This window comes from Heteronotia binoei, chromosome 1 (assembly GCF_032191835.1).
Source record: "Heteronotia binoei isolate CCM8104 ecotype False Entrance Well chromosome 1, APGP_CSIRO_Hbin_v1, whole genome shotgun sequence".
In the NCBI taxonomy this organism is placed as follows: domain Eukaryota; kingdom Metazoa; phylum Chordata; class Lepidosauria; order Squamata; family Gekkonidae; genus Heteronotia; species Heteronotia binoei.
This window is the reverse complement of record NC_083223.1, coordinates 283,583,399-283,607,381: the sequence shown is the minus strand read 5'-3', so window position 1 is coordinate 283,607,381 and position 23,983 is coordinate 283,583,399. Positions and strand designations below refer to the sequence as shown.

General features: G+C 51.3%; 1 protein-coding gene and 1 non-coding gene across 2 annotated transcripts in view; both read left to right on the top strand.

The window, feature by feature from the left end:
- VPS45 (vacuolar protein sorting 45 homolog) overlaps positions 1-22,687 on the top strand; it is an 84,051-nt gene extending 61,364 nt beyond the window's left edge. Inside the window, exon 15 of the mRNA XM_060256594.1 lies at positions 22,260-22,687. Within this exon, the coding sequence (XP_060112577.1) occupies positions 22,260-22,347 (88 nt within the window). The 3' untranslated portion in view covers positions 22,348-22,687. The remainder of the gene's footprint in view (positions 1-22,259) is intronic.
- TRNAL-GAG (transfer RNA leucine (anticodon GAG)) lies at positions 6,635-6,709 on the top strand. Its single transcript has one exon. It is a non-coding gene; the product is annotated as a tRNA-Leu (tRNA).
- Positions 22,688-23,983: the final 1,296 nt, after the last annotated feature.

The window sequence follows — 23,983 nt, the reverse complement described above, 5'->3', positions numbered from 1 at the left end:
TATGTTCTTATGTGACACACAGTGTTGGACTGAATGGGCCACTGGCCTGATCCAACAGGGCTCCTCTTATGTTCTTATGTGACACACAGTGTTGGACTGGAGGGGCCACTGGCCTGATCCAACAGGGCTTCTCTTATGTTCTCTTAGGGTCCTCTCTCATTTTCTGCAAACACTGTTGTATGTTGCTAAAAAATGGGGGGGGGAGGGAGACAGAGAGCCATCCCACGTGCTTGCTAAGAAATGCTGTTTTCCCAGCTCTCTTGTCAGTCCGAACTGGTGGCTGAGAGAGTTCCCCCGGCAGCAGGCCAAAGAATAATGTCCCTCTGGGCCTCTGCCTTCCGGCCTCTCTTGGAAAAGGAAAGTGGCGAAGGGCAGCTTCCTTTCCGCGCCCGCCTGCTACCAAGCAAGCATTCTCTCCATTCCCCCCTCCAAAACATGGTGCTCTCTCCCGTCTTTGAGTGGAGCTGCCTTTGTCGTGGGTCCCGCCAGCTGATCAAAGAGGCCCACAGTTTAAAAGGCAGGGGACAGGGACCCGAATCCATTCCCTGGGTGCTGCTTCAGCAAATGTGACATCCAAGAGCTCTTTGGAGATCCCCAGCAGCTGCTCTGGAGCGATGGCTCTCTCGTCTCAGGGAAAGGAAGCTTTTAGACCTCATTAAACATAGATGCGGTGGATGCGTGGAGAAGGACAGGTTGGAAACATTCCCCGCGGAGATTTTCCCCCTCAAATATGCCCTTAAAGCACTAAGTATTAGGGAAAGGTTGGAGAATGTGGGACCCTCGCATCCTTCTTTGATTTCATGTGTCGTTCTGGAGGTTTTGGCTGCACAGAGCCACAGAGGAAGACTTTGCTGTTTATGGACCTCTGTGTGGTCCTAGTCTGGGAGCCTTGTGATTCGGGCTGACAGCTTGGAAATCCGGCTCAGCCCAGGTCTGTTACTTGAGAAGGGGCTGAGAGCCAGTTTGGTGTAGTGGTTAAGTGAGCGGACTCTTATCTGGGAGAACCGGGTTTGATTCCCCACTCCTCCCCTTGCAGCTGCTGGCATGGCCTTGGATCAGCCATAGCTCTCTTATCTGGGAGAACCGGGTTTGATTCCCCACTCCTCCCCTTGCAGCTGCTGGCATGGCCTTGGATCAGCCATAGCTCTCTTATCTGGGAGAACCGGATTTGATTCCCCACTCCTCCACCTGCTGGAATGGCCTTGGGTCATCCAGAGCTCTCTTATCTAGGAGAACCGGGTTGGATTCCCCACTCCTCCACTTGCAGCTGCTGGATTGGCCTTGGGTCAGCCATAGCTCTGGCAGAGGTTGTCCTTGAAAGGGCAGCTGCTGGGAGAGCTCTCTCAGCCCCACCCACCTCACAGGGTGTCTGTTGTGGGGGAGGAAGGAAAAGGAGATTGTGAGCCGCTCTGAGACTCTTTGGAGTGGAGGGCGGGATATAAATCCAATATCTTCATCTACCTCACAGGGTGTCTGTTGTGGGGGAGGAAGGGAAAGGAGATTGTGAGCCGCTCTGAGACTCTTCGGAGTGGAGGGCGGGATATAAATCCAATATCATCATTGTCGTCATCTTTCAGAAATAAAACCTAATTACGGTAGATTTCCATCAAAGAGGTGGAATTGTTGAGTGCGGCACAGAACTCAACACCTTTAAGAAGAAGAAGAAGCCAGAGCTCTCTTATCTGGGAGAACCGGATTTTATTCCCCACTCCTCCACTTTCACCTGCTGGAATGGCCTTGGGTCAGCCAGAGCTCTTATCTGGGAGAACCAGGTTTGATTCCCCACTCCTCCACTTGCACCTGCTAGCATGACCTTGGGTCAGCCAGAGCTCTGGCAGAGGTTGTCCTTGAAAGGGCAGCTGCTGTGAGAGCCCTCTCCAGCCCCACCCACCTCACAGGGTGTCTGTTGTGGGGGAGGAAGGCAAAGAAAACTGTGAGCCGCTCTGAGACTCTGCAGAGTGGAGGGCGGGATATAAATCCAATATCTTCTTCTTCTTCTTCTAAGTGTGCGGACACTTTTCTGGGAGAACCAGGCTTGATTCCCCACCCCTCCACCTGCTGGAATGGCCTTGGGTCAGCCATAGCTCTTGTAGGAGTTGTCCTTGAAAGGGCAGCTTCTGGGAGAGCCCTCCCAGACCCACCCGCCTCACAGGGCGTCTGTTGTGGGGGTGGGGAGGAAAATAAAGGAGAATGTAAGTTGCTCTGAGATTCAGAGTGGAGGGTGCGGTATAAATCCAATATAATCTTCTTCTGCTTCTTACCAACTGCATTTGTCCCATAAGCCTCCCGTAGATCTGGCGGTTCTGATCCGTGCAGTGGTTCCCTTGAGGCTTGACTACTGGAACTTCATGTACATGGGGCTGCCCTTGACGTTGATTTGGACTGCCGCGTGTGCAAATGTGGCAGCTGTTAGGTGTGCTCTTTGCTTTGTTGCCTGCTGGTTTCTGTGTTCACTTCAAGGTGCTGGTGATTGTAAATCGCCTCTGCTGCAAATTCTCTTGCTCTTGAGCCGCGGGGATAATAATAGTGCTGTCTGTCTTACTGAGACATTGTCTGGTGCCGGAGAGAATGTTTACAGAATCCCTTAGAAAAGTGCTCTGCAGGCTCCTATTACAGCTTGCTTAACAAGAAGGCGACGGACATCTTCATTTAGCTTTTTATACCACAGTTGTGGCGCTGGAGAAGAATCTTGGAAGTCCCTCAGACTGCAAGAAGATCAAATCAGTCAGTCCTAAGGGAAATCAACCCAGACTGGAAGGTGAAGCTCAAATACTTTGGCCACCAAATGAGAAGGGAGCACTCACTGGAGAAGATCCTGATGCTGGAAAAGGAAGAAGAAGAAGAAGATGATGATGATGATGATGATGATGATGATATTGGATTTATATCCTGCCCTCCACTCTGAGTCTCAGAGAGTCTCACAATCTCCTTTACCTTCCTCCCCCCACAACAGAACCCTGTGAGGTGGGTGGGGCTGAGAGGGCTCTCACAGCAGCTGCCCTTTCAAGGACAGAGTCTCAGAGCGGCCTACAATCTACTTTCCCTTCCTCCCCCCACAACAGACACCCTGTGAGGTGGGTTGAGAGAGCTCTGACAGAAGCTGCCCTTTCAAGGGCAACCTCTGCCAGAGCATTCAAGGACCACCTATGCCAGAGCTATGGGTGACCCAAGGCCATTCCAGGAGCTGCAAGCGGAGGAGTGGGGAATCAAACCCGGTTCTCCCTGATAAGAGTCCACGCACTTAACTGAGACAAATTTGAAGAAGAAGAAGATACTGGATTTATATCCCGTCCTCCACTCCGAAGAGTCTCAGAGCGGCTCACAATCTTCTTTACCTTCCTCCCCCACAACAGACACCCTGTGAGGTGGGTGGGGCTGAGAGGGCTCTCACAGCAGCTGCCCTTTCAAGGACAACCTCTGCCATTGCTATGGCTGACCCAAGGCCATGCTAGCACGTGCAAGTGGAGGAGTGGGGAATGCAACCCGGTTCTCCCAGATAAGAGAGCTCTGGCTGACCCAAGGCCATTCCAGCAGGTGCAAGTGGAGGAGTGGGGAATCCAACCCGGTTCTCCCAGATAAGAGTCCGCACACTTAACCAGTACACCAAACTGGCTGTCTTCAGAGCAGACTTCGGAGGATGGTGGAAGACAGGAGGGCCTGGCGTGACAAGGTCCATGGGGTCGCAAAGAGTTGGAGTTGACTGCGTGACTGAACAACAACACCACAAACGTTTAGGGAAATGGGAAGCTTTGGATTCTTATAAATCAGGGCGTCCCACAGCAGTGCTGCCTGCTGACACCATATCCGGCACCCACCAGATGTTTTCAGGAACTGGGTAGGGCTCTTGTCCAGCAAGCCTTCTGATGGACTATTGCAGGGGTGGCCAACGGTAGCTCTCCAGATGTTTTTTGCCTACAACTCCCATCAGCCCCAGCCATCGGCCGTGCTGGCTGGGGCTGATGGGAGTTGTAGGCAAGAAACATCTGGAGAGCTACCGTCAGCCACCCCTGCACTATTGGGACTTTGGCTGGTTGTGCAGATTTTTTTAAATGTTGCTGCTGCCCTGGCACGAGGAGCTTCATTTTGGGCAGCAGCTCACAGGAGCAGCGCTTGGGGACCTCTGAGTTTTGTTGTGCTCCTTCTTTCTTGAAAAGGTAAAAGCAGTCCTTCCCTTTGCAAGCACCAGTCGTTTCCAGCTCTGAGGTGACATCGCATCACGTTTTCATGGCAGACTTTTCTACGGGGTGGTTTGCCATTGCCTTCCCCAGTTCTCTACGCTTCCCCAGTTCTCTACACTACACTCTATAAGCTGGGGACTCATTTTACCGACCTCGGAAGGATGGAAGGCTGAGTCAACCTGGAGCCAGCTGCCTGAACCAGCTTCCACCAGGATCGAACTCAGGTTGTTAGCAGAGCTTAGGACTGCAGTACTGCAGCTTTAACACTCTGCGCCATGGGGCTTTCTTTCTTTACCCACCCACCCCAAAAAAACCCTTGCTTCTGGGCTCCATTGTTGAAACCTCCTGTGAGAATTTTGCTGAACGCTTAAGATTTGACAAACTTTCTAATATTTTTCCCCACAAAAAATGGGGAAAGAACCCAAACCTATAAATTAGACAGATGGAAATCTTCCTCATGCCGCTGGGGCCGTATATTTGAAACTATGATGGGAGTAAAGTTTTATCTTATTTATTACGTATTACTTTAAATTTCTATCCCGCCCTCTCCGCAAGCGGACTCAGGGCGGCTAACAACATTATCCTGACAATTCTAATTCAAGAAGCATTTTAAAGTAGATGTTGAGCTGATATAATTTAGTACCCCTTCTGCTGATGTCGGGGGAGGGGTGGCATATGCAAATGAATTGTGGCAATGAGCTCCAGAACCTCTTTTTCTACGAAATGACCCCTGGGCCCAGGCAAAGCACGCAACCCCTTGTGGTAGCAGCGAGGTGGTTAAGAATGTCGGACTAGGAGCTGCGAGGCCCAGGTTCGAATCCCTGCTCCTGCCAGGTGACCTTGGGCCAGCCGCACGCTCTCGGCCTCACCTACCTCACAGGGTTGTTGTGAGAGTAAAATGGAGGCGAGGGGAAGGATGTCTGCGGCTGTGAGCCCCCACGGGGAAGGAAGGTGTGGGGCAGAAACAAATTAATTAAATAAATGAAACCCCCTTTCGTCAGGACTTGAGAGCCAGCCCGCACTCTGCCTGCTGAATCAAGTCAAGCACAAGGGAGGGACTTGTCTCCCTTAAACCCCACTCTCCCCCCACCCCCGCTGCCACTCCCCAGCCCTCTCCCAAGAGCCACAGTCCGAGTAGAATTGCTTCATGAATGCTAACCTGGAGTCCTTCCCCCTGCTGGTGCGTTCAAAACCCTTGCAGGGAGAGAGTCTCAAACTAGAACATTGCCTCTCTTTAATCCTTTCTGCTTTCGTCTTCAAAATGACTATGGTATTGGATTGGATTTATATCCCGCCCTATCCTCTGAATCTCAGAGTCTCAGAGCGGCTTACAATCTCCTTTACCTTCCCCCTTTCCGCAAGAGAGAGGTGGGCTGAGAGAGCTCTCCCTGAACCCACCCTTTCAAGGACAGAGTCTCAGAGCAGCTTACAATCTCCTTTCCCTTCCTCCCCCACAACATACACCCTGTGAGGCAGGTGGGGCTGAGGGAGCTCTCCCAGAAGCTGCCCTTTCAAGGACAGAGTCTCAGAGTGGCCTACAATCTCCCTTGTCTTCTCCCCCCACAACAGACACCCTGTGAGGTGGGTGGGGCTGAGGGCTCTCACAACAGCTGCCCTTTCAAGGACAACCTCTGCCAGAGCTCTGGCTGACCCAAGGCCCTTCCAGCAGCTGCAAGTGGAGGAGTGGGGAATCAAACCCGGTTCTCCCAGATAAGAGAGCTCTGGCTGACCCAAGGCCATTCCAGCAGGTGCAAGTGGAGGAGTGGGGAATCAAACCCGGTTCTCCCAGATAAGAGAGCTCTGGCTGACCCAAGACCATTCCAGCGGCTGCAAGTGGAGGAGTGGGGAATCCAACCCAGTTCTCCCAGATAAGAGAGCTCTGGCTGACCCAAGGCCCTTCCAGCAGCTGCAAGTGGAGGAGTGGGGAATCAAACCCGGTTCTCCCAGATAAGAGAGCTCTGGCTGACCCAAGGCCATTCCAGCAGGTGCAAGTGGAGGAGTGGGGAATCAAACCCGGTTCTCCCAGATAAGAGAGCTCTGGCTGACCCAAGGCCATTCCAGAAGCTTCAAGTGGAGGAGTGGGGAATCCAACCCGGTTCTCCCAGATAAGAGAGCTCTGGCTGACCCAAGGCCATCTCAGCAGGTGCAAGTGGAGGAGTGGGGAATCAAACCCGGTTCTCCCAGATAAGAGAGCTCTGGCTGACCCAAGGCCATTCCAGCAGCTGCAAGTGGAGGAGTGGGGAATCAAACCCGGTTCTCCCAGATAAGAGTCCGCACACTTAACCACTACACCAAACTGGCTCTCAATGAATGAATGAATGAATGAATGAATGAATGAATGAATGAATGAATGAGACCTTTAATGATGCACTCAGTGGATTAATGGGTGGTGGAAGCAAGGATGTGTTTTTTGGTATTTTGTATTGTGTATGTGCATGTGTGTGTGCATGTGGAAGGGAGGGACTGTGGCTCAGTGGTAGAGCATCTGCTTGAGAAGCAGAAGGTCCCAGGTTCAATCCCTGGCATCTCCAACTAAAAAGAGTCCAGGCAAGTAGGCGTGAAAAACCTCAGCGTGAGGCCCTGGAGAGCTGCTGCCAGTCTCAGTAGACAAGACTGACTTTGAGGGATCGAGGGGGGTCTGATTCAGTAGAAGGCAGCTTCATATGTTAATAGAGGGTGCAGCAGAAGAGCTGTTTGGGGAAGGAAGGTGGCTCAGTGGCAGAGCAGCTGCTTGGTAAGCAGGAAAGTCCCAGGTTCAATCCCCGGCACCTCCAACTAAAAAAGGGTCTAGGCAAGTAGGTGTGAAAAACCTCAGCTTGAGACCCTGGAGAGCCACTGCCAGTCTGAGTAGACAAGACTGACTTTGATGGATCGAGGGGGGTCTGATTCAGTAGAAGGCAGCTTCATATGTTCTGGAAGTCATGTCAGCCTCTACTGGAGGCCTGGAGGATATTTAGGGAGGTGGCTGGCCTTGCACCATGGCTCCCTGTGGCTGAAGATGTGGCACATCTTTGGGGCACGTGAGGGTCTGCTCTCTCCTTCCCAAACGGTTGCGGAAATTGCTCCGTCTGCAGATCCAGTCTTCACAGCCCAAAATGATTCGTGGGTCTCTTGCTCCTGGAATGGCTGAGATTGCCCTCCCAGGGGGTGTGGGGTGGGAAAGGTAGTTTTCCAGTCAGTGAAATACCAAATAATCAAGCTCTTCAGCCGGATGTCGGACTTAGAGTAACTCCCCAAAAGTAGGTTACCGAGGCAAGTCTGTATTAACCCAGATTTTTACCAAATTCTGCTGCTATTAGCTTGGTTTTCTCCCCGGCTCCACCACTGACTGAGCAGCTCTTCTGTGAAGCCCCGTAGCCAGACAGTCTCCCTCTTGGGGGGCCCTTGTGATGGAAGGAGGGGTGGCTGAACTGCCTCATACCCAGTCCAGACCGGAAGCCCTGGCCATACTTATGCAAACATCTTCTGATAATGCCCTTAGTCCAGCCTTGGGTCTCACTTTTGGGAGAAGGGAGAGGGTTATAAATACTCAGAATTATGGAGTTGGAAGGGATCTCCAGGGTCATCTAGTCCAACCCCCTGCACAATGCAGGAAACTCACAAACACCTCCCCCTAATTTCTCAGGATCCTCATTGCTGTCAGATGGCCATCTAGCCTCTGTTGAAAACCCTCCAAGGAAGGAGAGCCCACCATGTGGTGTGAAATTGTTTTCTGTGGCTCCAGAAGGCAGGACCAGAACCAGTGGGTTGAAATTAAATCAAAAGAGTTTCCAGCTCATCAGTAGGAAGAACTTCCTGACCGTTAGAGCGATTCCTCAGTGGAACAGGCTTCCTCCTTGGGAGGTGGTGGGTTCTCCTTCCTTGGAGGTTTTCCAACAGAGGGTAGATGGCCATCTGACAGCAATGAAGACCCTGTGAATTTAGGGGGAGGTGTTTGTGAGTTTCCTGCATTGTGCAGGGGGTTGGACTAGATGACCCTGGAGGTCCCATCCAACTCTAGGATTCTATGACTGTTAAGAGCGGTTCCACAGTGGAACAGGCTTCCTCCTTGGGAGGTGGTGGGTTCTCCTTCCTTGGAGGTTTTTCAACAGAGGCTAGATGGCCATCTGACAGCAATGAAGACCCTGTGAATTTAGGGGGAGATGTTTGTGAGTTTCCTGCATTGTGCAGGGGGTTGGACTAGATGATCCTGGAGGTCCCTTCCATATGATTCTATGGCAGGTACCTCAGTGGAACAGGCTTCCTCCTTGGGAGGTGGTGGGTTCTCCTTCCTTGGAGGTTTTCCAACAGAGGCTAGATGGCCATCTGACAGCAATGAAGACCCTGTGAATTTAGGGGGAGGTGTTTGTGAGTTTTCTGCATTGTGCAGGGGTTGGACTAGATGATCCTGGAGGTCCCTTCCATATGATTCTATGGCAGGTACCTCAGTGGAACAGGCTTCCTCCTTGGGAGGTGGTGGGTTCTCCTTCCTTGGAGGTTTTCCAACAGAGGCTAGATGGCCATCTGACAGCAATGAAGACCCTGTGAATTTAGGGGGAGGTGTTTGTGAGTTTTCTGCATTGTGCAGGGGTTGGACTAGATGACCCTGGAGGTCCCATCCAACTCTAGGATTCTATGACTGTTAAGAGCAGTTCCACAGTGGAACAGGCTTCCTCGGGAGGTGGTGGGTTCTCCTTCCTTGGAGGTTTTTCAACAGAGGCTAGATGGCCATCTGACAGCAATGAAGACCCAGTGAATTTAGGGGGAGATGTTTGTGAGTTTCCTGCATTGTGCAACGGTTGGACTAGATGACCCTGGAGGTCCCATCCAACTCTAGGATTCTATGACTGTTAAGAGCGGTTCCTCAGTGGAACAGGCTTCCTCCTTGGGAGGTGGTGGGTTCTCCTTCCTTGGAGGTTTTTCAACAGAGGCTAGATGGCCGTCTGACAGCAATGAAGATCCTGTGAATTTAGGGGGAGGTATTTGTGAGTCAGTCGGTCCTAAGGGAAATGAACCCTGACTGTTCCCTGGAAAAGACAGATGCTGAAGCTGAAGCTCAAATGCTTTAGTCACGAAATGAGAAGGGAGCACTCACTGGAGGAGACTCTGCTGCTGAGAAAGACAGAAGGCAAAAGAAGGGGACAGCAAAAGGTGAGACGACTGGATAGCGTTACTGATGTAACAAACACAAATTTGAGCAGACTTTGGAGGATGGTGGAAGACAGGAGGGCCTGGCATGTCCATGGGTCGCAAAGAGTCAGACTTGACTGTGCGGTTAACAACAACATTTGTGAGTCTCCTGCATTTGCAGGGGGCTGGACTAGATGACCCTGGAGGTCCCTTCCAACTCTAGGATTCTATGAACGCAAAATGAACTTCCTGAAACTGTTATGGCACTGGCTGCCAGCTGAGAGCTTTAAATTTTGCAGTGGGGTGGGGGGAGGAGATGGCTTGCAGTGGCTCTCCCCCATGGCTGAATGAATCCTCCACATGTAGAGGTAGTCTACCTCCAAAGGCCCGTTAGGGGGCAGCAGCAGCCTCTCTGCCCTATTTGTGGCCCTCCTGGGCATCTGCCCGACTGCAGGGTGTCAGGGAAGGCACATGGGGGAAGTGGGGGGGGGCGTGGGGGGTTTTCCTTTTTTTCTTGCTATCTTCAACATTTCCTAGCATAGTTGTCTTTTCCAGTGAGTTTTTGTCTTCTCATAAGGTGACCCGGGTACGATAGTCTCAGTTCTATCATTTTAGTTTCTAGGGACAGTTCAGGCTCAATTTGATCTAGAACCCACGAATTTTCCTTTCTGGCGGTATCTATTAAAAACTCCCCTCCAACACCAGATATCACAGGGAATCCCCTTTCTTCCTGTCAACTTTCTTCATTATCCAAATTTCAAACCCATACAGAGCAATAACGAATACCATGACATGTAGATTATACCCCGCCTTCTCTCTGAATCAGAATCTCAGAGTGGCTCACAATCTCCTTTACCTTCCTTCCCCGCAACAGACAACCTGTGAGGTAGGTGGGGCTGAGAGAGCTCTGACAGAAGCTGTCCTTTCAAGGACAGCTCTGCGAGAGCTACGATTGACCCAAGACCATTCCAGCATCTGCAAGAAGATGATGATGACGACATTGGATTTATATCCCACCCTCCACTCCGAAGAGTCTCAGAGCGGCTCACAATCTCCTTTCCCTTCCTCCCCCACAACAGACACCCTATGAGGTAGATGAAGATATTGGATTTATATCCCGCCCTCCACTCCGAAGAGTCTCAGAGCGGCTCACAATCTCCTTTACCTTCCTCCCCCACAACAGACACCCTGTGAGGTGGGCAGGGCTGGAGAGGGTTCTCACAGCAGCTGCCCTTTCAAGGACAACCTCTGCCAGAGCTATGGCTGACCCAAGGTCATGCCAGCAGGTGCAAGTGGAGGAGTGGGGAATCAAACCCGGTTCTCCCAGATAAGAGTCCGTGCACTTAACCATTACACCAAGGTTTAAGGTTTTAAGGTTTAATTTGATTAATACCCCGCCTAAAAGGGAGGGAAAGGTTTTCCATTGGATTCTTCCCTCCCCTGCATTAACTCAGAACTGGACTTTTGCTGTTTCCCTGCTCATGTATGGCTTACATCTTGGACAACAAAGCAGAGAAAGGATTAAAGAATTAGAGAGTTCCGTCTAGACAAGGTTGGATCCCCCTGCAGGAGCCAGTTTGGAGGCGGGGGGTTACATTATCGTTGGGGACTGTCTGGGAATCCCGGCTGGTGCCGGAGGCTGCAGCTCAGTTATCCGTAGGCAGCAGCTGTAGAGAACCTTTGGTGCCCAATATTGAGAGTTTCTCGTGGGCAATCTTGTTAGTTTTGGGGCACAATTCAAAGTGCAAATTCTTCTTTATTTTATTGCCTTCATTTATACACCATCTTTCCCCTCAATGGGGACCAGTACTCTATATTCTATAATTTAGTATTCTAGGAATAGAATACTAAATAGAATATTTAGAGGAATAGAGGGAATGCTTATTAAATTTGCCGATGATGCTAAATTGGGAGGGGTTGCAAATACAGTAGAAGACAGAAACAGCATCCAGGATGACCATGACAGGCTGGAAAACTGGGCTAAAGCCAATAAAATGAATTTTAACAGAGATAAATGTAAAGTTCTGCATTTAGGTAGGAGAAATCCCATGCATGGTTATAGGATGGGGGAGACTTGTCTTCGTAGTGGTATGTGTGAAAAGGATCTAGGGGTCTTAGTGGACCATACAATGAACATGAGTTAACAGTGCGATGCGGTGCCTAAAAAGGCAAATGCAGTTTTGGGCTGTGCCAACAGAAGTCTCGTGTCCAGATCACGTGAAGTGATGGTATTGCTTTACTCTCTTCTGGTAAGACCTCACCTGGAGTCTTGTGTTCAGTTTTGGGCACCACATTTTACGAAGGATCTAGACAAGCTGGAATGGGTCCAGAGGAGGGCGACGAAGATGGTGAGGGGTCTGGAGACCAAGTCCTATGAGGAAAGGTTGAAGGAGCTGGGGATGTTTAGCCTGGAGAGGAGGCAGCTGAGAGGTGATAGTACTTGAAGGGCTGTCCTATAGAGGATGGGGTGGAATTGTTTTCTGTGGCCCCAGAAGGTAGGACCAAAACCAACGGGTTGAAATTAAATCAAAAGAGTTTCCAGCTCAACATTAGGAAGAACTTCCTGAGCGTTAGAGCGGTTCCTCAGTGGAACAGGCTTCCTCGGGAGGTGGTGGGCTCTCCTTCCTTGGGGGTTTTCAACAGAGGCTGGATGGCCCTCTGACAGCAATGAAGATCCTGTGAATTTAGGAAGGTGTTTGTGAGTTTCCTGCATTGTGCAGGGGGTTGGACTAGATGACCCTGGAGGTCCCTTCCAACTCTATGATTCTACTCTCTCTAAGCTGTGAAGTCTTGTGAGCAAAAATTCCACTTTGTGAGCTACTGGCATTAAAGTTGTGAGCTCCTGCATACATTAGTTTGCACTGGGGCCATTTTTCCTGGGCTAAGACAAAAATGCATAAACTGGAGGCTAAAAAGCTGTGAACTAGCTCTCACTAACTCAGCTTAGAGGGAACACCGATGGAGACCCAAAATGACCCATGTCCTTCTGCTCTCCTCCATTTTATCTCATCGCAGTTGTGGGTCGGTCACGCTGAGAGGATGTGACTGGCCCAGGGTCTCCCAACGAGCTTCCGTGGCTGAGCTGGGGATTCGAACCTGGGTCTCCCAGATAGTAGTGTTACGCCACTGGCCTGGGTAGCCCAGCCTAGCCTGATCTCATCAGATCTCAGAAGCCCATCAGGGTCGTCCATGGTCAGCCTCTGTAAAAGGAAGTTCTTCTTCACCCAAAGCGTGATTAACACATGGAATTCACTGCCACAGCAGGTGGTGGCAGCTACCAGTGGGGCCAGGGCACTAGAAACCCTCCTACTGTTGCTGTCCCCCCAAGCACCAGGAATACAGAGCATCCCTGCCCCAGACATAAGAACATAAGAGAAGCCATGTTGGATTAGGCCAATGGCCCTTCCAGTCCAACACTCCGTGTCACATAAGAACATAAGAGAAGCCATGTTGGATCAGGCTAATGGCCCTTCCAGTCCAACACTCTGTGTCACATAAGAACATAAGAGAAGCCCTGTTGGATCAGGCCAGTGGCCCCTCCAGTCCAACACTCTGTGTCACATAAGAACATAAGAGAAGACCTGTTGGATCAGGCCAGTGGCCCATCCAGTCCAACACTCTGTGTCACATAAGAACATAAGAGAAGCCCTGTTGGATCAGGCCAGTGGCCCCTCCAGTCCAACACTCTGTGTCACATAAGAACATAAGAGAAGCCCTGTTGGATCAGGCCAGTGGCCCCTCCAGTCCAACACTCTGTGTCACATAAGAACATAAGAGAAGCCCTGTTGGATCAGGCCAGTGGCCCATCCAGTCCAACACTCTGTGTCACATAAGAACATAAGAGAAGCCATGTTGGATCAGGCCAGTGGCCCCTCCAGTCCAACACTCTGTGTCACATAAGAACATAAGAGAAGCCATGTTGGATCAGGCCAGTGGCCCCTCCAGTCCAACACTCTGTGTCACAAAAGAACATAAGAGAAGCCCTGTTGGATCAGGCCAGTGGCCCCTCCAGTCCAACACTCTATGTCACATAAGAACATAAGAGAAGCCCTGTTGGATCAGGCCAATGGCCCCTCCAGTCCAACACTCTGTGTCACATAAGAGAAGCCCTGTTGGATCAGGCCAATGGTCCATCCAGTCCAACACTCTGTGTCACATAAGAACATAAGAGAAGCCATGTTGGATTAGGCCAATGGCCCTTCCAGTCCAACACTCTGTGTCACATAAGAACATAAGAGAAGCCCTGTTGGATCAGGCCAATGGCCCTTCCAGTCCAACACTCTGTGTCACATAAGAACATAAGAGAAGCCATGTTGGATTAGGCCAATGGTCCATCCAGTCCAACACTCTGTGTCACATAAGAACATAAGAGAAGCCCTGTTGGATCAGGCCAATGGCCCTTCCAGTCCAACACTCTGTGTCACATAAGAGAAGCCCTGTTGGATCAGGCCAGTGGCCCCTCCAGTCCAACACCTCCATGTCACACAGTGGCCCAAACTCAGGGGCCATCAGGAGGTTCCACTAGCAGGGCCAGGACTCCAGAAGCCTTCCCTTTGTGCCCCCCCAAGCACCAAGAAGACAGAGCATCCATGCCCCAGATAGAAGAACATAAGAGAAGCCATGTTGGACCAGGCCAATGCCCCTCCAGTCCAACTCTCTGTGTCACACAGTGGCCAAAATACCAGGTGCCATCAGGAGTTCCATCAGTGGGGCCAGGACACTAGAAGCCCTCCCGCCGTTGCTGCCCTCCAAGCACCAAGAATACAGAGCATACCTGCGTAAGACATAAGGGAAGCCATGTTGGATCAGGCTAGTGGCCCATCCAGTCCAACACTCTGTGTCACATAAGAACAGAAGAGAAACCCTGTTGGATCAGGCCATTGGCCCATCCAGTCCAACACTCTGTGTCACATAAGAACAGAAGAGAAGCCCTGTTGGATCAGGCCAGTGGCCCATCCAGTCCAACACTCTGTGTCACATAAGAACAGAAGAGAAGCCATGTTGGATCAGGCCAATGGCCCATCCAGTCCAACACTCTGTGTCACATAAGAACATAAGAGAAGCCCTGTTGGATCAGGCCAGTGGCCAATCCAGTCCAACACTCTGTTTCACATAAGAACATAAGAGAAGCCCTGTTGGATCAGGCTAATGGCCCATCCAGTCCAACACTCTGTGTCACATAAGAACAGAAGAGAAGCCCTGTTGGATCAGGCCAGTGGCCCCTCCAGTCCAGCACTCTGTGTCACATAAGAACAGAAGAGAAGCCATGTTGGATCAGGCCAAGGGCCCCTCCAGTCCAACACTCTGTGTCACACAGTGCCCAAAAAACCCCAAGTGCCATCAAGAGGTCCACCAGTGGGGCTAGAAGCCCTCCCACTGTGCCCCCCCCCCAGTACAAGAATACAGAGCATCCCTGCCCCAGACAGAGAGTTCCAACAATACACTGTGGCTAATAGCCACTGATGGACCCCTGCTCCAGCTCTTTTGCACGGCTACAGGCAGATTAACCCGGCTACCCACCTTGATCTAACCCCCATAAAAACAAAACAGCTGGCAACCTGCAGGGGAGTCTGTGGGCACAAGAGGAGACCTCCTCTCCCCACATCTGCCTGTTTGATTAATTCCCCCCCCCCCCCGGCGTGTCCACGTTTGAGGATTAGGTTCACTTTCTGCATCTGGCAGCGGCAGAACCGGTTGCTAAATAAAAACAAATCTGCGTCTAAAGATCCCATCTGGTCCTTTCTGCGGCACAATGAGCTGGAACAACAGAACTGAGCCGCTGGATGGGAGATCCTCTTTTTTTAGAGCAGGGTATAATTACAGCCCTTCTTTCTTCTCTTCCTCCTCATCCCCACGGCCAAGTTTAATTTTTCGGTTCTGCCTGCTGGAGCCTTCGTTTGGAAGCCCTGCAGCCAGTTTGGTGTAGTCGATAAGTGTGCAGACTCTTATCTGGGAGAAACTGGTTTGATTCCCCACTCCTCCACTTGCAGCTGCTGGAATGGCCTTGGGTCAGCCAGAGCTCTCTTATCTGGGAGAACCAGGTTTGATTCCCCACTCTTCCACTTGCCCCTGCTGGAATGGCCTTGGGTCAGTCATAGCTCTCTTGTCTGGGAGAACCAGGTTTGATTCCCCACTCCTCCACTTGCACCTGCTGGAATGGCCTTGGGTCAGCCAGTGCTCTCTTATCTGGGAGAACCAGGTTTGATTCCCCCCTCCTCCACTTGCACCTGCTGGAATGGCCTTGGGTCAGCCAGAGCTCTCTTGTCTGGGAGAACCGGGTTTGATTCCCCACTCCTCCACTTGCACCTGCTGGAATGGCCCTGGGTCAGCCAGAGCTCTCTTATCTGGGAGAACCAGGTTTGATTCCCCACTCCTCCACTTGCACCTGCTGGAATGGCCCTGGGTCAGCCAGAGCTCTCTTATCTGGGAGAACCAGGTTTGATTCCCCACTCCTCCCCTTGCCCCTGCTGGAATGGCCTTGGGTCAGCCATAGCTCTCTTATCTGGGAGAACCGGGTTTGATTCCCCACTCCTCCACTTGCACCTGCTGGAATGGCCCTGGGTCAGCCAGAGCTCTCTTATCTGGGAGAACCAGGTTTGATTCCCCACTCCTCCACTTGCCCCTGCTGGAATGGCCTTGGGTCAGCCATAGCTCTCTTATCTGGGAGAACCGGGTTTGATTCCCCACTCCTCCACTTGCACCTGCTGGAATGGCCCTGGGTCAGCCAGAGCTCTCTTATCTGGGAGAAACTGGTTTGATTCTCTACTCCTCCACTTGCAGCTGCTGGAATGGCCTTGGGTCAGCCAGAGCTCTCTTATCAGGGAGAACTGGGTTTGATTCCCCACTCCTCCACTGGCAGCTGCTGGAATGGCCCTGGGTCAGCCAGAGCTCTCTTATCTGGGAGAAACTGGTTTGATTCTCTACTCCTCCACTTGCAGCTGCTGGAATGGCCTTGGGTCAGCCATAGCCCTCACATTGTCCTTGAAAGGGCAGCTTCTGTGAGAGCCAGTTTGGTGTAGTGGTTAAGTGTGCAGACTCTTATCTGGGAGAAACGGGTTTGATTCTCTACTCCTCCACTTGCAGCTGCTGGAATGGCCTAGGCTCAGCCATAGCTCTCGTAGGAGTTGTCCTTGAAAGGGCAGCTGCTGTGAGAGCCCTCTCAGCCCCACCCACCTCAAAGGGTGGTTAATTGTGTGGACTCTTATCTGGGAGAGCCGGGTTTGATTCCCCACTCCACTTGCAGCTGCTGGGATGACCTTAAGTCAGGCATAGCTCTCGCAGAGTTGTCCTTGAAAGGGTAGCTTTTGGGAGAGCCCTCTCAGCCCCACCCACCTCACAGGGCATCTGTTGTGAGGGAAGAAGATAAAGGAGACTGTGAGCAGCTCTTAGACTCATATTCAGAGTATAGGGTGGATATAAATCCAAGATCATCACTGGCTCCCTATTGTGCTCCGAGTCTGTTTCAAGGTGTTGGTACTGATCTTTAAATCCCTGTACGATCGAGGGCCTTTCTATTTACGGGGCCGCCTTTCTCCACATGTTCCCCAGAGAGCACTGCATTCAGGGACACAACGTCTATTGTCCATCCCCGGACCAAGGCAGGCCAGGCTGTACATGGACCAGGGCCTTCTCAGTGGCAGCACCTGAAATGTGGAATGCCCTCCCGGTGGCCATAAGGGCCCTGCGGGGTCTCTCTCAGTTCCACAGGGCCTGCAAAACCGAGTTGTTTCGACAGGCCTTTGGCACCTAGGAAATTGCGAGAAGTTGCAATCACTACTGAGCAATTGCGATCACTACTGAGCAGTTGTGATCACTACTGAGCAATTGCGATCACTACTGAGAAATTGTGATCGCTACTGAGCAATTGCGATCACTACGGGCTCAGTGTTAGGACGATCCCACCTACGTTGTCGCTGAGCATAAAATGTTTTAAAATGTTTTAATTGTATTTATTGCTGAAGTCGTTTGAACTGACTGTTAGCCGCTCTGAGTCCGCTTGCGGAGAGAGTGGGATAAAAACACCAAGGTAATAAATAAATAAATAAACCTTTTCTCCTGGGGACCTGACCTCTCGGGGGGGTCCAGAGATGAGCTCTAATTCTGCGGGGGGGGGCCCAGCTGGAAGCTAGCCTCCCTGCCGCCCACCCTGCGGGGGCCCACCACACTCCCAAGATGGGGGTGCTGTTTGCAGCCGGGCTCCTGGCTCGCTTTCTTAATCGCCGAGCAGCACCAGCTGATTTGCAGCGTTGCTCTGCCTAAAAATAAAACAGGAGGGGGAGGGAGAGAACCCGGAGCTGTAACTGAACGAGGAGGCCGAGTGGGCCAGAGAGCGCGTTGCAGAAGCTCTCCGCTGCGGCTTTCACCATCCCAGAGTTTGCAGCCTTGGAAGTGGGACAGGCCGGTTTTGGCTCTGGCAAGGGGCCGAAGGGTTCACGGCCTCAGCAAAGTGCTCTCTGCTTTTTTGGGGAGGGGGAGGATGCAAACCGCAGTGACGTCTTCGCAGGAGCCGTGCTTGCACCTTCGGTCTCACCTGCGTTGCGTTCTCTTGGCATTAATCCCTGATAATTTATTGCTATCAAACAGTCCGATAGTGTTGAAAGGGATGAGTCACGTTGGCACGGAATAATCTCAGGGCATCGCACTCTATTTAAGTCACCGTGCTTGTCGTCAAATTTTTATTTCTGCTGTTAATGAGATACTCTTGCAGACACCTGCCCCCCCCTCCCGCCCCGTGCGTCAGGTCCTGTGGATCTACTCTATCCACGGTGATGCTTTCCCCCAGCAAAACAGGGCGCCCTTGGGCAGGCCTCTCTCTCGGATTTGGTCCCACCCTTCGGCCATTATCAGATAGCCGTGCATACCTCCCAGGAGTGTTGTAAAGATTATATACCAGCACTTGGGGAAAGTAGGATATAAATCATAGAATCCTGGAGTTGGAAGGGACCCCCAGGGTCATCTACTCCAACCCCCTGCGCCATGCAGGAAACTCACAAACCCCTCCCCCTAAGTTCACACGATCCTCATTGCTGTCAGATGGCCATCTAGCCTCTGTTTAAAAACCTCCAAGGAAGGAGAGCCCACCACCTCCCAAGGAAGCCTGTGGGAACTTAGAATCCTAGAGTTGGAAGGGACCTCCAGGGTCATATAGTCCAACCCCTTGCCCAATGCAGGAAAGTACCTCCCCCTAAATTCACAGGATCTTCATTGCTATCAGGTGGCCATCTAGCCTCTGTTTATAAACCTCCAAGGAAGGAGAGCCCACCACCTCCTGAGGAGGAAGCCTGTTCCACTGAGGAACCGCGCTCATGGTCAGGAAGTTCTTCCTAATGTTGAGCCGGAAACTCTTTTGATTTAATTTCAGCTCGCTGTTTCTGGTCCTACCTTCTGGGGCCACAGAAAACAATCCCACACCCATCCTCTATATAGCAAGAGCCAGAGTAGTCTAGTGGCCAAAGTGTCAGAGAGGGATCTGGGAGGCCCAGTTTTGAATCCCACTCTGCCATGGGAGCTGGCTGGGTGACCTTGGGCCAGTCACACACTCTGGGGTTTTTTGGCCCCTGTGTGACACAGAGTGTTGGACTGGAGGGGCCATTGGCCTGATCCAACGTGGCTTCTCTTATGTTCTTATGTGACACAGAGTGTTGGACTGGAGGGGCCATTGGCCTGATCCAACGTGGCTTCTCTTATGTTCTTATGTGACACAGAGTGTTGGACTGGAGGGGCCATTGGCCTGATCCAACAGGGCTTCTCTTCTGTTCTTATGTGACTCAGAGTGTTGGACTGGATGGGCCATTGGCCTGATCCAACGTGGCTTCTCTTATGTTCTTATGTGACACAGAGTGTTGCACTGGATGGGCCATTGGCCTGATCCAACATGGCTTCTCTTATGTTCTTATGGGACAGAGTGCTGGACTGGATGGGCCATTGGCCTGATCCAACAGGGCTTCTCTTCTGTTCTTATGTGATACAGAGTGTTGGACTGGAGGGGCCATTGGCCTGATCCAACAGGGCTTCTCTTATGTTCTTATGTGACACAGAGTGTTGGACTGGAGGTGCCATTGGCCTGATCCAACAGGGCTTCTCTTCTGTTCTTATGTGCTCTTATGTTCTTATGTGACACAGAGTGTTGCATTGGATGGGCCATTGGCCTGATCCAACATGGCTTCTCTTATGTTCTTATGAGACAGAGTGCTGGACTGGATGGGCCATTGGCCTGATCCAACAGGGCTTCTCTTCTGTTCTTATGTGATACAGAGTGTTGGACTGGAGGGGCCATTGGCCTGATCCAACAGGGCTTCTCTTATGTTCTTATGTGACACAGAGTGTTGGACTGGAGGGGCCATTGGCCTGATCCAACATGGCTTCTCTTATGTTCTTATGGGACAGAGTGCTGGACTGGATGGGCCATTGGCCTGATCCAACAGGGCTTCTCTTCTGTTCTTATGTGATACAGAGTGTTGGACTGGAGGGGCCATTGGCCTGATCCAACAGGGCATCTCTTATGTTCTTATGTGACACAGAGTGTTGGACTGGAGGGGCCATTGGCCTGATCCAACAGGGCTTCTCTTCTGTTCTTATGTGATACAGAGTGTTGGACTGGAGGGGCCATTGGCCTGATCCAACAGGGCTTCTCTTATGTTCTTATGTGACACAGAGTGTTGGACTGGATGGGCCATTGGCCTGATCCAACATGGCTTCTCTTATGTACTTATGGGACACAGAGTACTGGACTGGATGGGCCATTGGCCTAATCCAACAGGGCTTCTCTTATGTTCTTATGGGACACAGTGTTGGACTGAAGGGGCCATTGGCCTGACCCAACATGGCTTCTCTTATGTTCTTATGGGACACAGAGTGTTGCACTGGATGGGCCATTGGCCTGATCCAACATGGCTTCTCTTATGTTCTTATGGGACACAGAGTGCTGGACTGGATGGGCCATTGGCCTGATCCAACAGGGCTTCTCTTATGTTCTTATGTGACACAGAGTGCTGGACTGGATGGGCCATTGGCCTGATCCAACAGGGCTTCTCTTATGTTCTTATGGGACACAGAGTGCTGGACTGGATGGGCCATTGGTGTGATCCCACAGGGCTTCTCTTATGTTCTTATGGGACACAGTGTTGGACTGAAGGGGCCATTGGCGTGATCCAACATGGCTTCTCTTATGTTCTTATGTTCTCAGCTATATCGAAGTTGTACAGTGCCATGGAATGTTTTAATTGTAATTGTATTTTATTGTGTTTTAACTATAAATTTAAAACGTCTGAACTGTCAGCCGCCCTCAGTCTGCTTGCGGAGAGGGCGTGATAGAAATTTAAGCTGGCAGTAGTAGTAATAATAATAATAATAATAATTGAAGCCATGCAGTAGCCAAGTGAGTGGAGTTGTCAACTCCAGGTTGGGAAGTTCCTGGAGATTTGTGGGTGAAGCCTGGGGAGAACAGGGTTTGAGAAGGGGGGCGGGGTCCCCAGCAGACTCCACCCTCCAAAGCAGCCGTTTTCTGATCTCTGCAGTCGCAAGCTTAGTTGTGCTGCTGGGAGAACTCAGCAACTGTGCAAGTGAGCCGGGTGGTTTCCTTCTTCCCAGGACAAATTGATAGGAGAGGTCCACAACCCCACATTTTCAACACAGGAAATTCCAGCAAGCAACCAAAAACAGCCGTGTCGGTCTGAAGCAGCTGAACAAAGCAGGAGTCAAATGGTACCTTTAAGACCAACCACGTTTTATTGAGAACGTCAGCTTTCGTGTGCTCTTCAGCACACTTCATCAGACGAGGAATCCAGCACAGTGAGCTACTGTGCTGGATTCCTTGTCTGATGAAGCGTGCTTAAGAGCACACGAAAGCTGACATTCTCAATGAAAATTGTTAGTCTTAAAGGTGCAACGTGACTCCTGCTTTATTTCCTGGCTTGGTGGGGTGGGAAGAGGAGAAGCAGAAGCAGGAGGGAATGTCCCTCTGCCTGTGGAGGGTAAGACTTCTTCTGACTCAGATCAAGGTGATGTGCTTGTGTTGCGTAAATCGATGGTGCGGTCTCATTTGGAGTGTACTGTGTACAATTCTGGTCACCGCACCTCAGAAAGGATATTATAGCATTGGAGAAAGTCCAGAAAAGGGCAACTAGAAGGATTAAAGGTTTGGAACACCTTCCCTATGAAGAAAGGTTGAAACACTTGGGGCTCTTTAGCTTGAGAAACATCGACTGCGGGGTGACATGACAGTAGGTGACAAAAGTATGCATGGATGGAGAAAGTAGAGAAAGAAGTACTTTTCTCCCTTCTCACAATATAAGAACTCATGGGCATTCGATGAAATGCTGAGCAGTCGGGTTAGAACGGATAAAAGGAGGTACTTCTTCACCCAAAGGGTGATTAACATGTGGAATTCACTGCCACAGGAGGTGGCGGTGGCTACAAGCATAGCCAGCTTCAAGAGGGGATGGATAAAAATATGGAGCAGAGGTCCATCAGTGGCTATTAGCCACAGTATATATATACTGTGTGTGCGTGTATATATTGCCACTGTGTGGCACAGTGTTGGACTGCATGGGCCATTGGCCTGATCCAAATGGCTTCTCTTATGTTCTTAAATAGCCGAGGGGACAGGGCAGGGTCTCCTGTTTCCAGCTTTCCGTTTTTCACTTCCTCCTGTTTTTGCAAAATGCCTTTCCTTCGCAGCTTCAGTCTCCGCACAGGATCGGGGCTAGTCAGGGGTGGGCGGGCTGCAGCCGCCTGACGTTCAGCTTTCTATTTCTGGCCTCCCTCAAACCGGCTCCCACGGATCACTTCCCCTCCATGCCTCTCTGCACCCGCCCCTCCCCCCGCCTGTGTTTTGCAGACCGGATCCGTTAACCACCCCCTCCCATAGTGCAGGGGGGCTGCGGGGGGGGGGGATTTCAAGCGCTTGTTAGCCATCCCTGTGAAATCGCACGTCTTTTTCTCATTTTCCTCCCGTGTCGTTGTGTTCCACAGCTTCCTGGAAGAGGTTTCGGCGGCCGGTTTCCGTGGACGGGGCATGGAGAGTTCTCAAGCGGCAGCCAGGGCAGCCAGCAGGCGATGAGTCTTGGCCCTTCTCCATCCACCCACCCCCCCTGCTCCGGCTCGGGACAAGAAGCGCCATCACAGTCCATGGACGCCGGGCGTCGCGCTTGTTGTTTCTTCCATCACGACATTCTTCAGGATGGGGGGTGGGAAAGAGCAGCCAGAGGTGGGCAGGAAGTGCAGCTCTCCAGATGTGTTTTCACAAGGGCCGCCTGTTGATCTTTTCCGTGGGCCCCACTTCCTCGCTGTCTCTCTCCCCTCTGAGGCACCGAGCCCTCTGCCCCGTGTCACGTGGGGGTCTCCTCCCTCAAAAAAGCCCTTGTGTGAATTCCAATAAAGGCTCTTCTGATTCTGTGGCAGATGCTGGTGGGCTCTTCTTGAGTGGAGGGGCTGAAAACGGCAGGCCTGCAGACGGAAGAAGCTGGCCCTACTCGTGAGGCAGACTTGTCCCTGTGGGCTCCTACCGTAGAAAGAATCATAGAATCACAGAGTTGGAAGGGACCTCCAGGGTCTTCTAGTCCAACCCCCTGCACAATGCAGGAAACTCACAACTACCTCCCCCCGACACAGAAACATCCAGTGACTGGTAATGTTTAGTTCTTGGAGAAGAGGATATTGAGAGGAGGGACATGATTGCCCCTCTTTAAATATTTGAAAGGCTGTCATCTAGAGGAAAAAAGAGCCCCGTGGCGCAGGTGGTAGGTAGAGCTGCAGTACTGCAGTCGGAGCCCTCTACTCACGACGTGAGTTTGATCCCAGGAGAAGCTGGTTCAGGTAGCTGGTTGACTCAGCCTTCCATCCTTCCGAGGTTAGTAAAATGAGTCCCCAGCTGTTGGGGGGCATGTGTAGATGACTGGGGAAGGCAATGGCAAACCACCCCCGTAAAAAGGTCTGCCGTGAAAACGTTGTGAAAGCAACATCACCCCAGAGTTGGAAACGACTGGTGCTGGCACAGGGGACCTTCCTTTCCATCTAGAGGAGGGCAAGGAGCTGGTCTGCTTGGCAGCTGAGGATAGGACCTGAAGCAACGAGCTCAAATGACAAGCAGAAAAGTACCGGCTGGATATTAAGGGGTGGGAAGGGGGGAATTACAGTCAGAGTAGTTCAGAGGTGGAACCAACTCGTGGGCATTTGATGAAATTGCTGAGCAGACAGAGTTAAAACGAGATAGAAGGAAGTACTTCTTCACCCCAAAGGGTGATTAACATGTGGAATTCACTGCCACAGGAGGGTGGTGGCGGCCACAAGCATAGCCACCTTCAAGAAGGGTTTAGATAAAAATATGGAGCACAGGTCCATCAGTGGCTATTAGCCACAATGTGTGTGTGTATATAGATTATATAATTTTTTTTGGCCACTGTGTGACACAGAGTGTTGGACATGGATGGGCCATTGGCCTGATCTAACAATGGCTTCTCTTATGTTCTTTATGTTCCTTTTATCCGTTTTAACCTGACTGCTCAGCAATTTCATCGAATGCCCACGAGTTCTTGTATTGTGAGAAAGGGAGAAAAGTACTTCTTTCTCTACCTTCTCCATCCCATGCATAATCTTGTAAACCTCTATCACGTTCACCCCGCAGTCGACGTTTCTCCAAGCTAAAGAGTCCCAAGCGTTTCAACCTTTCTTCGTAGGGAAAGTGTTCCAAACCTTGA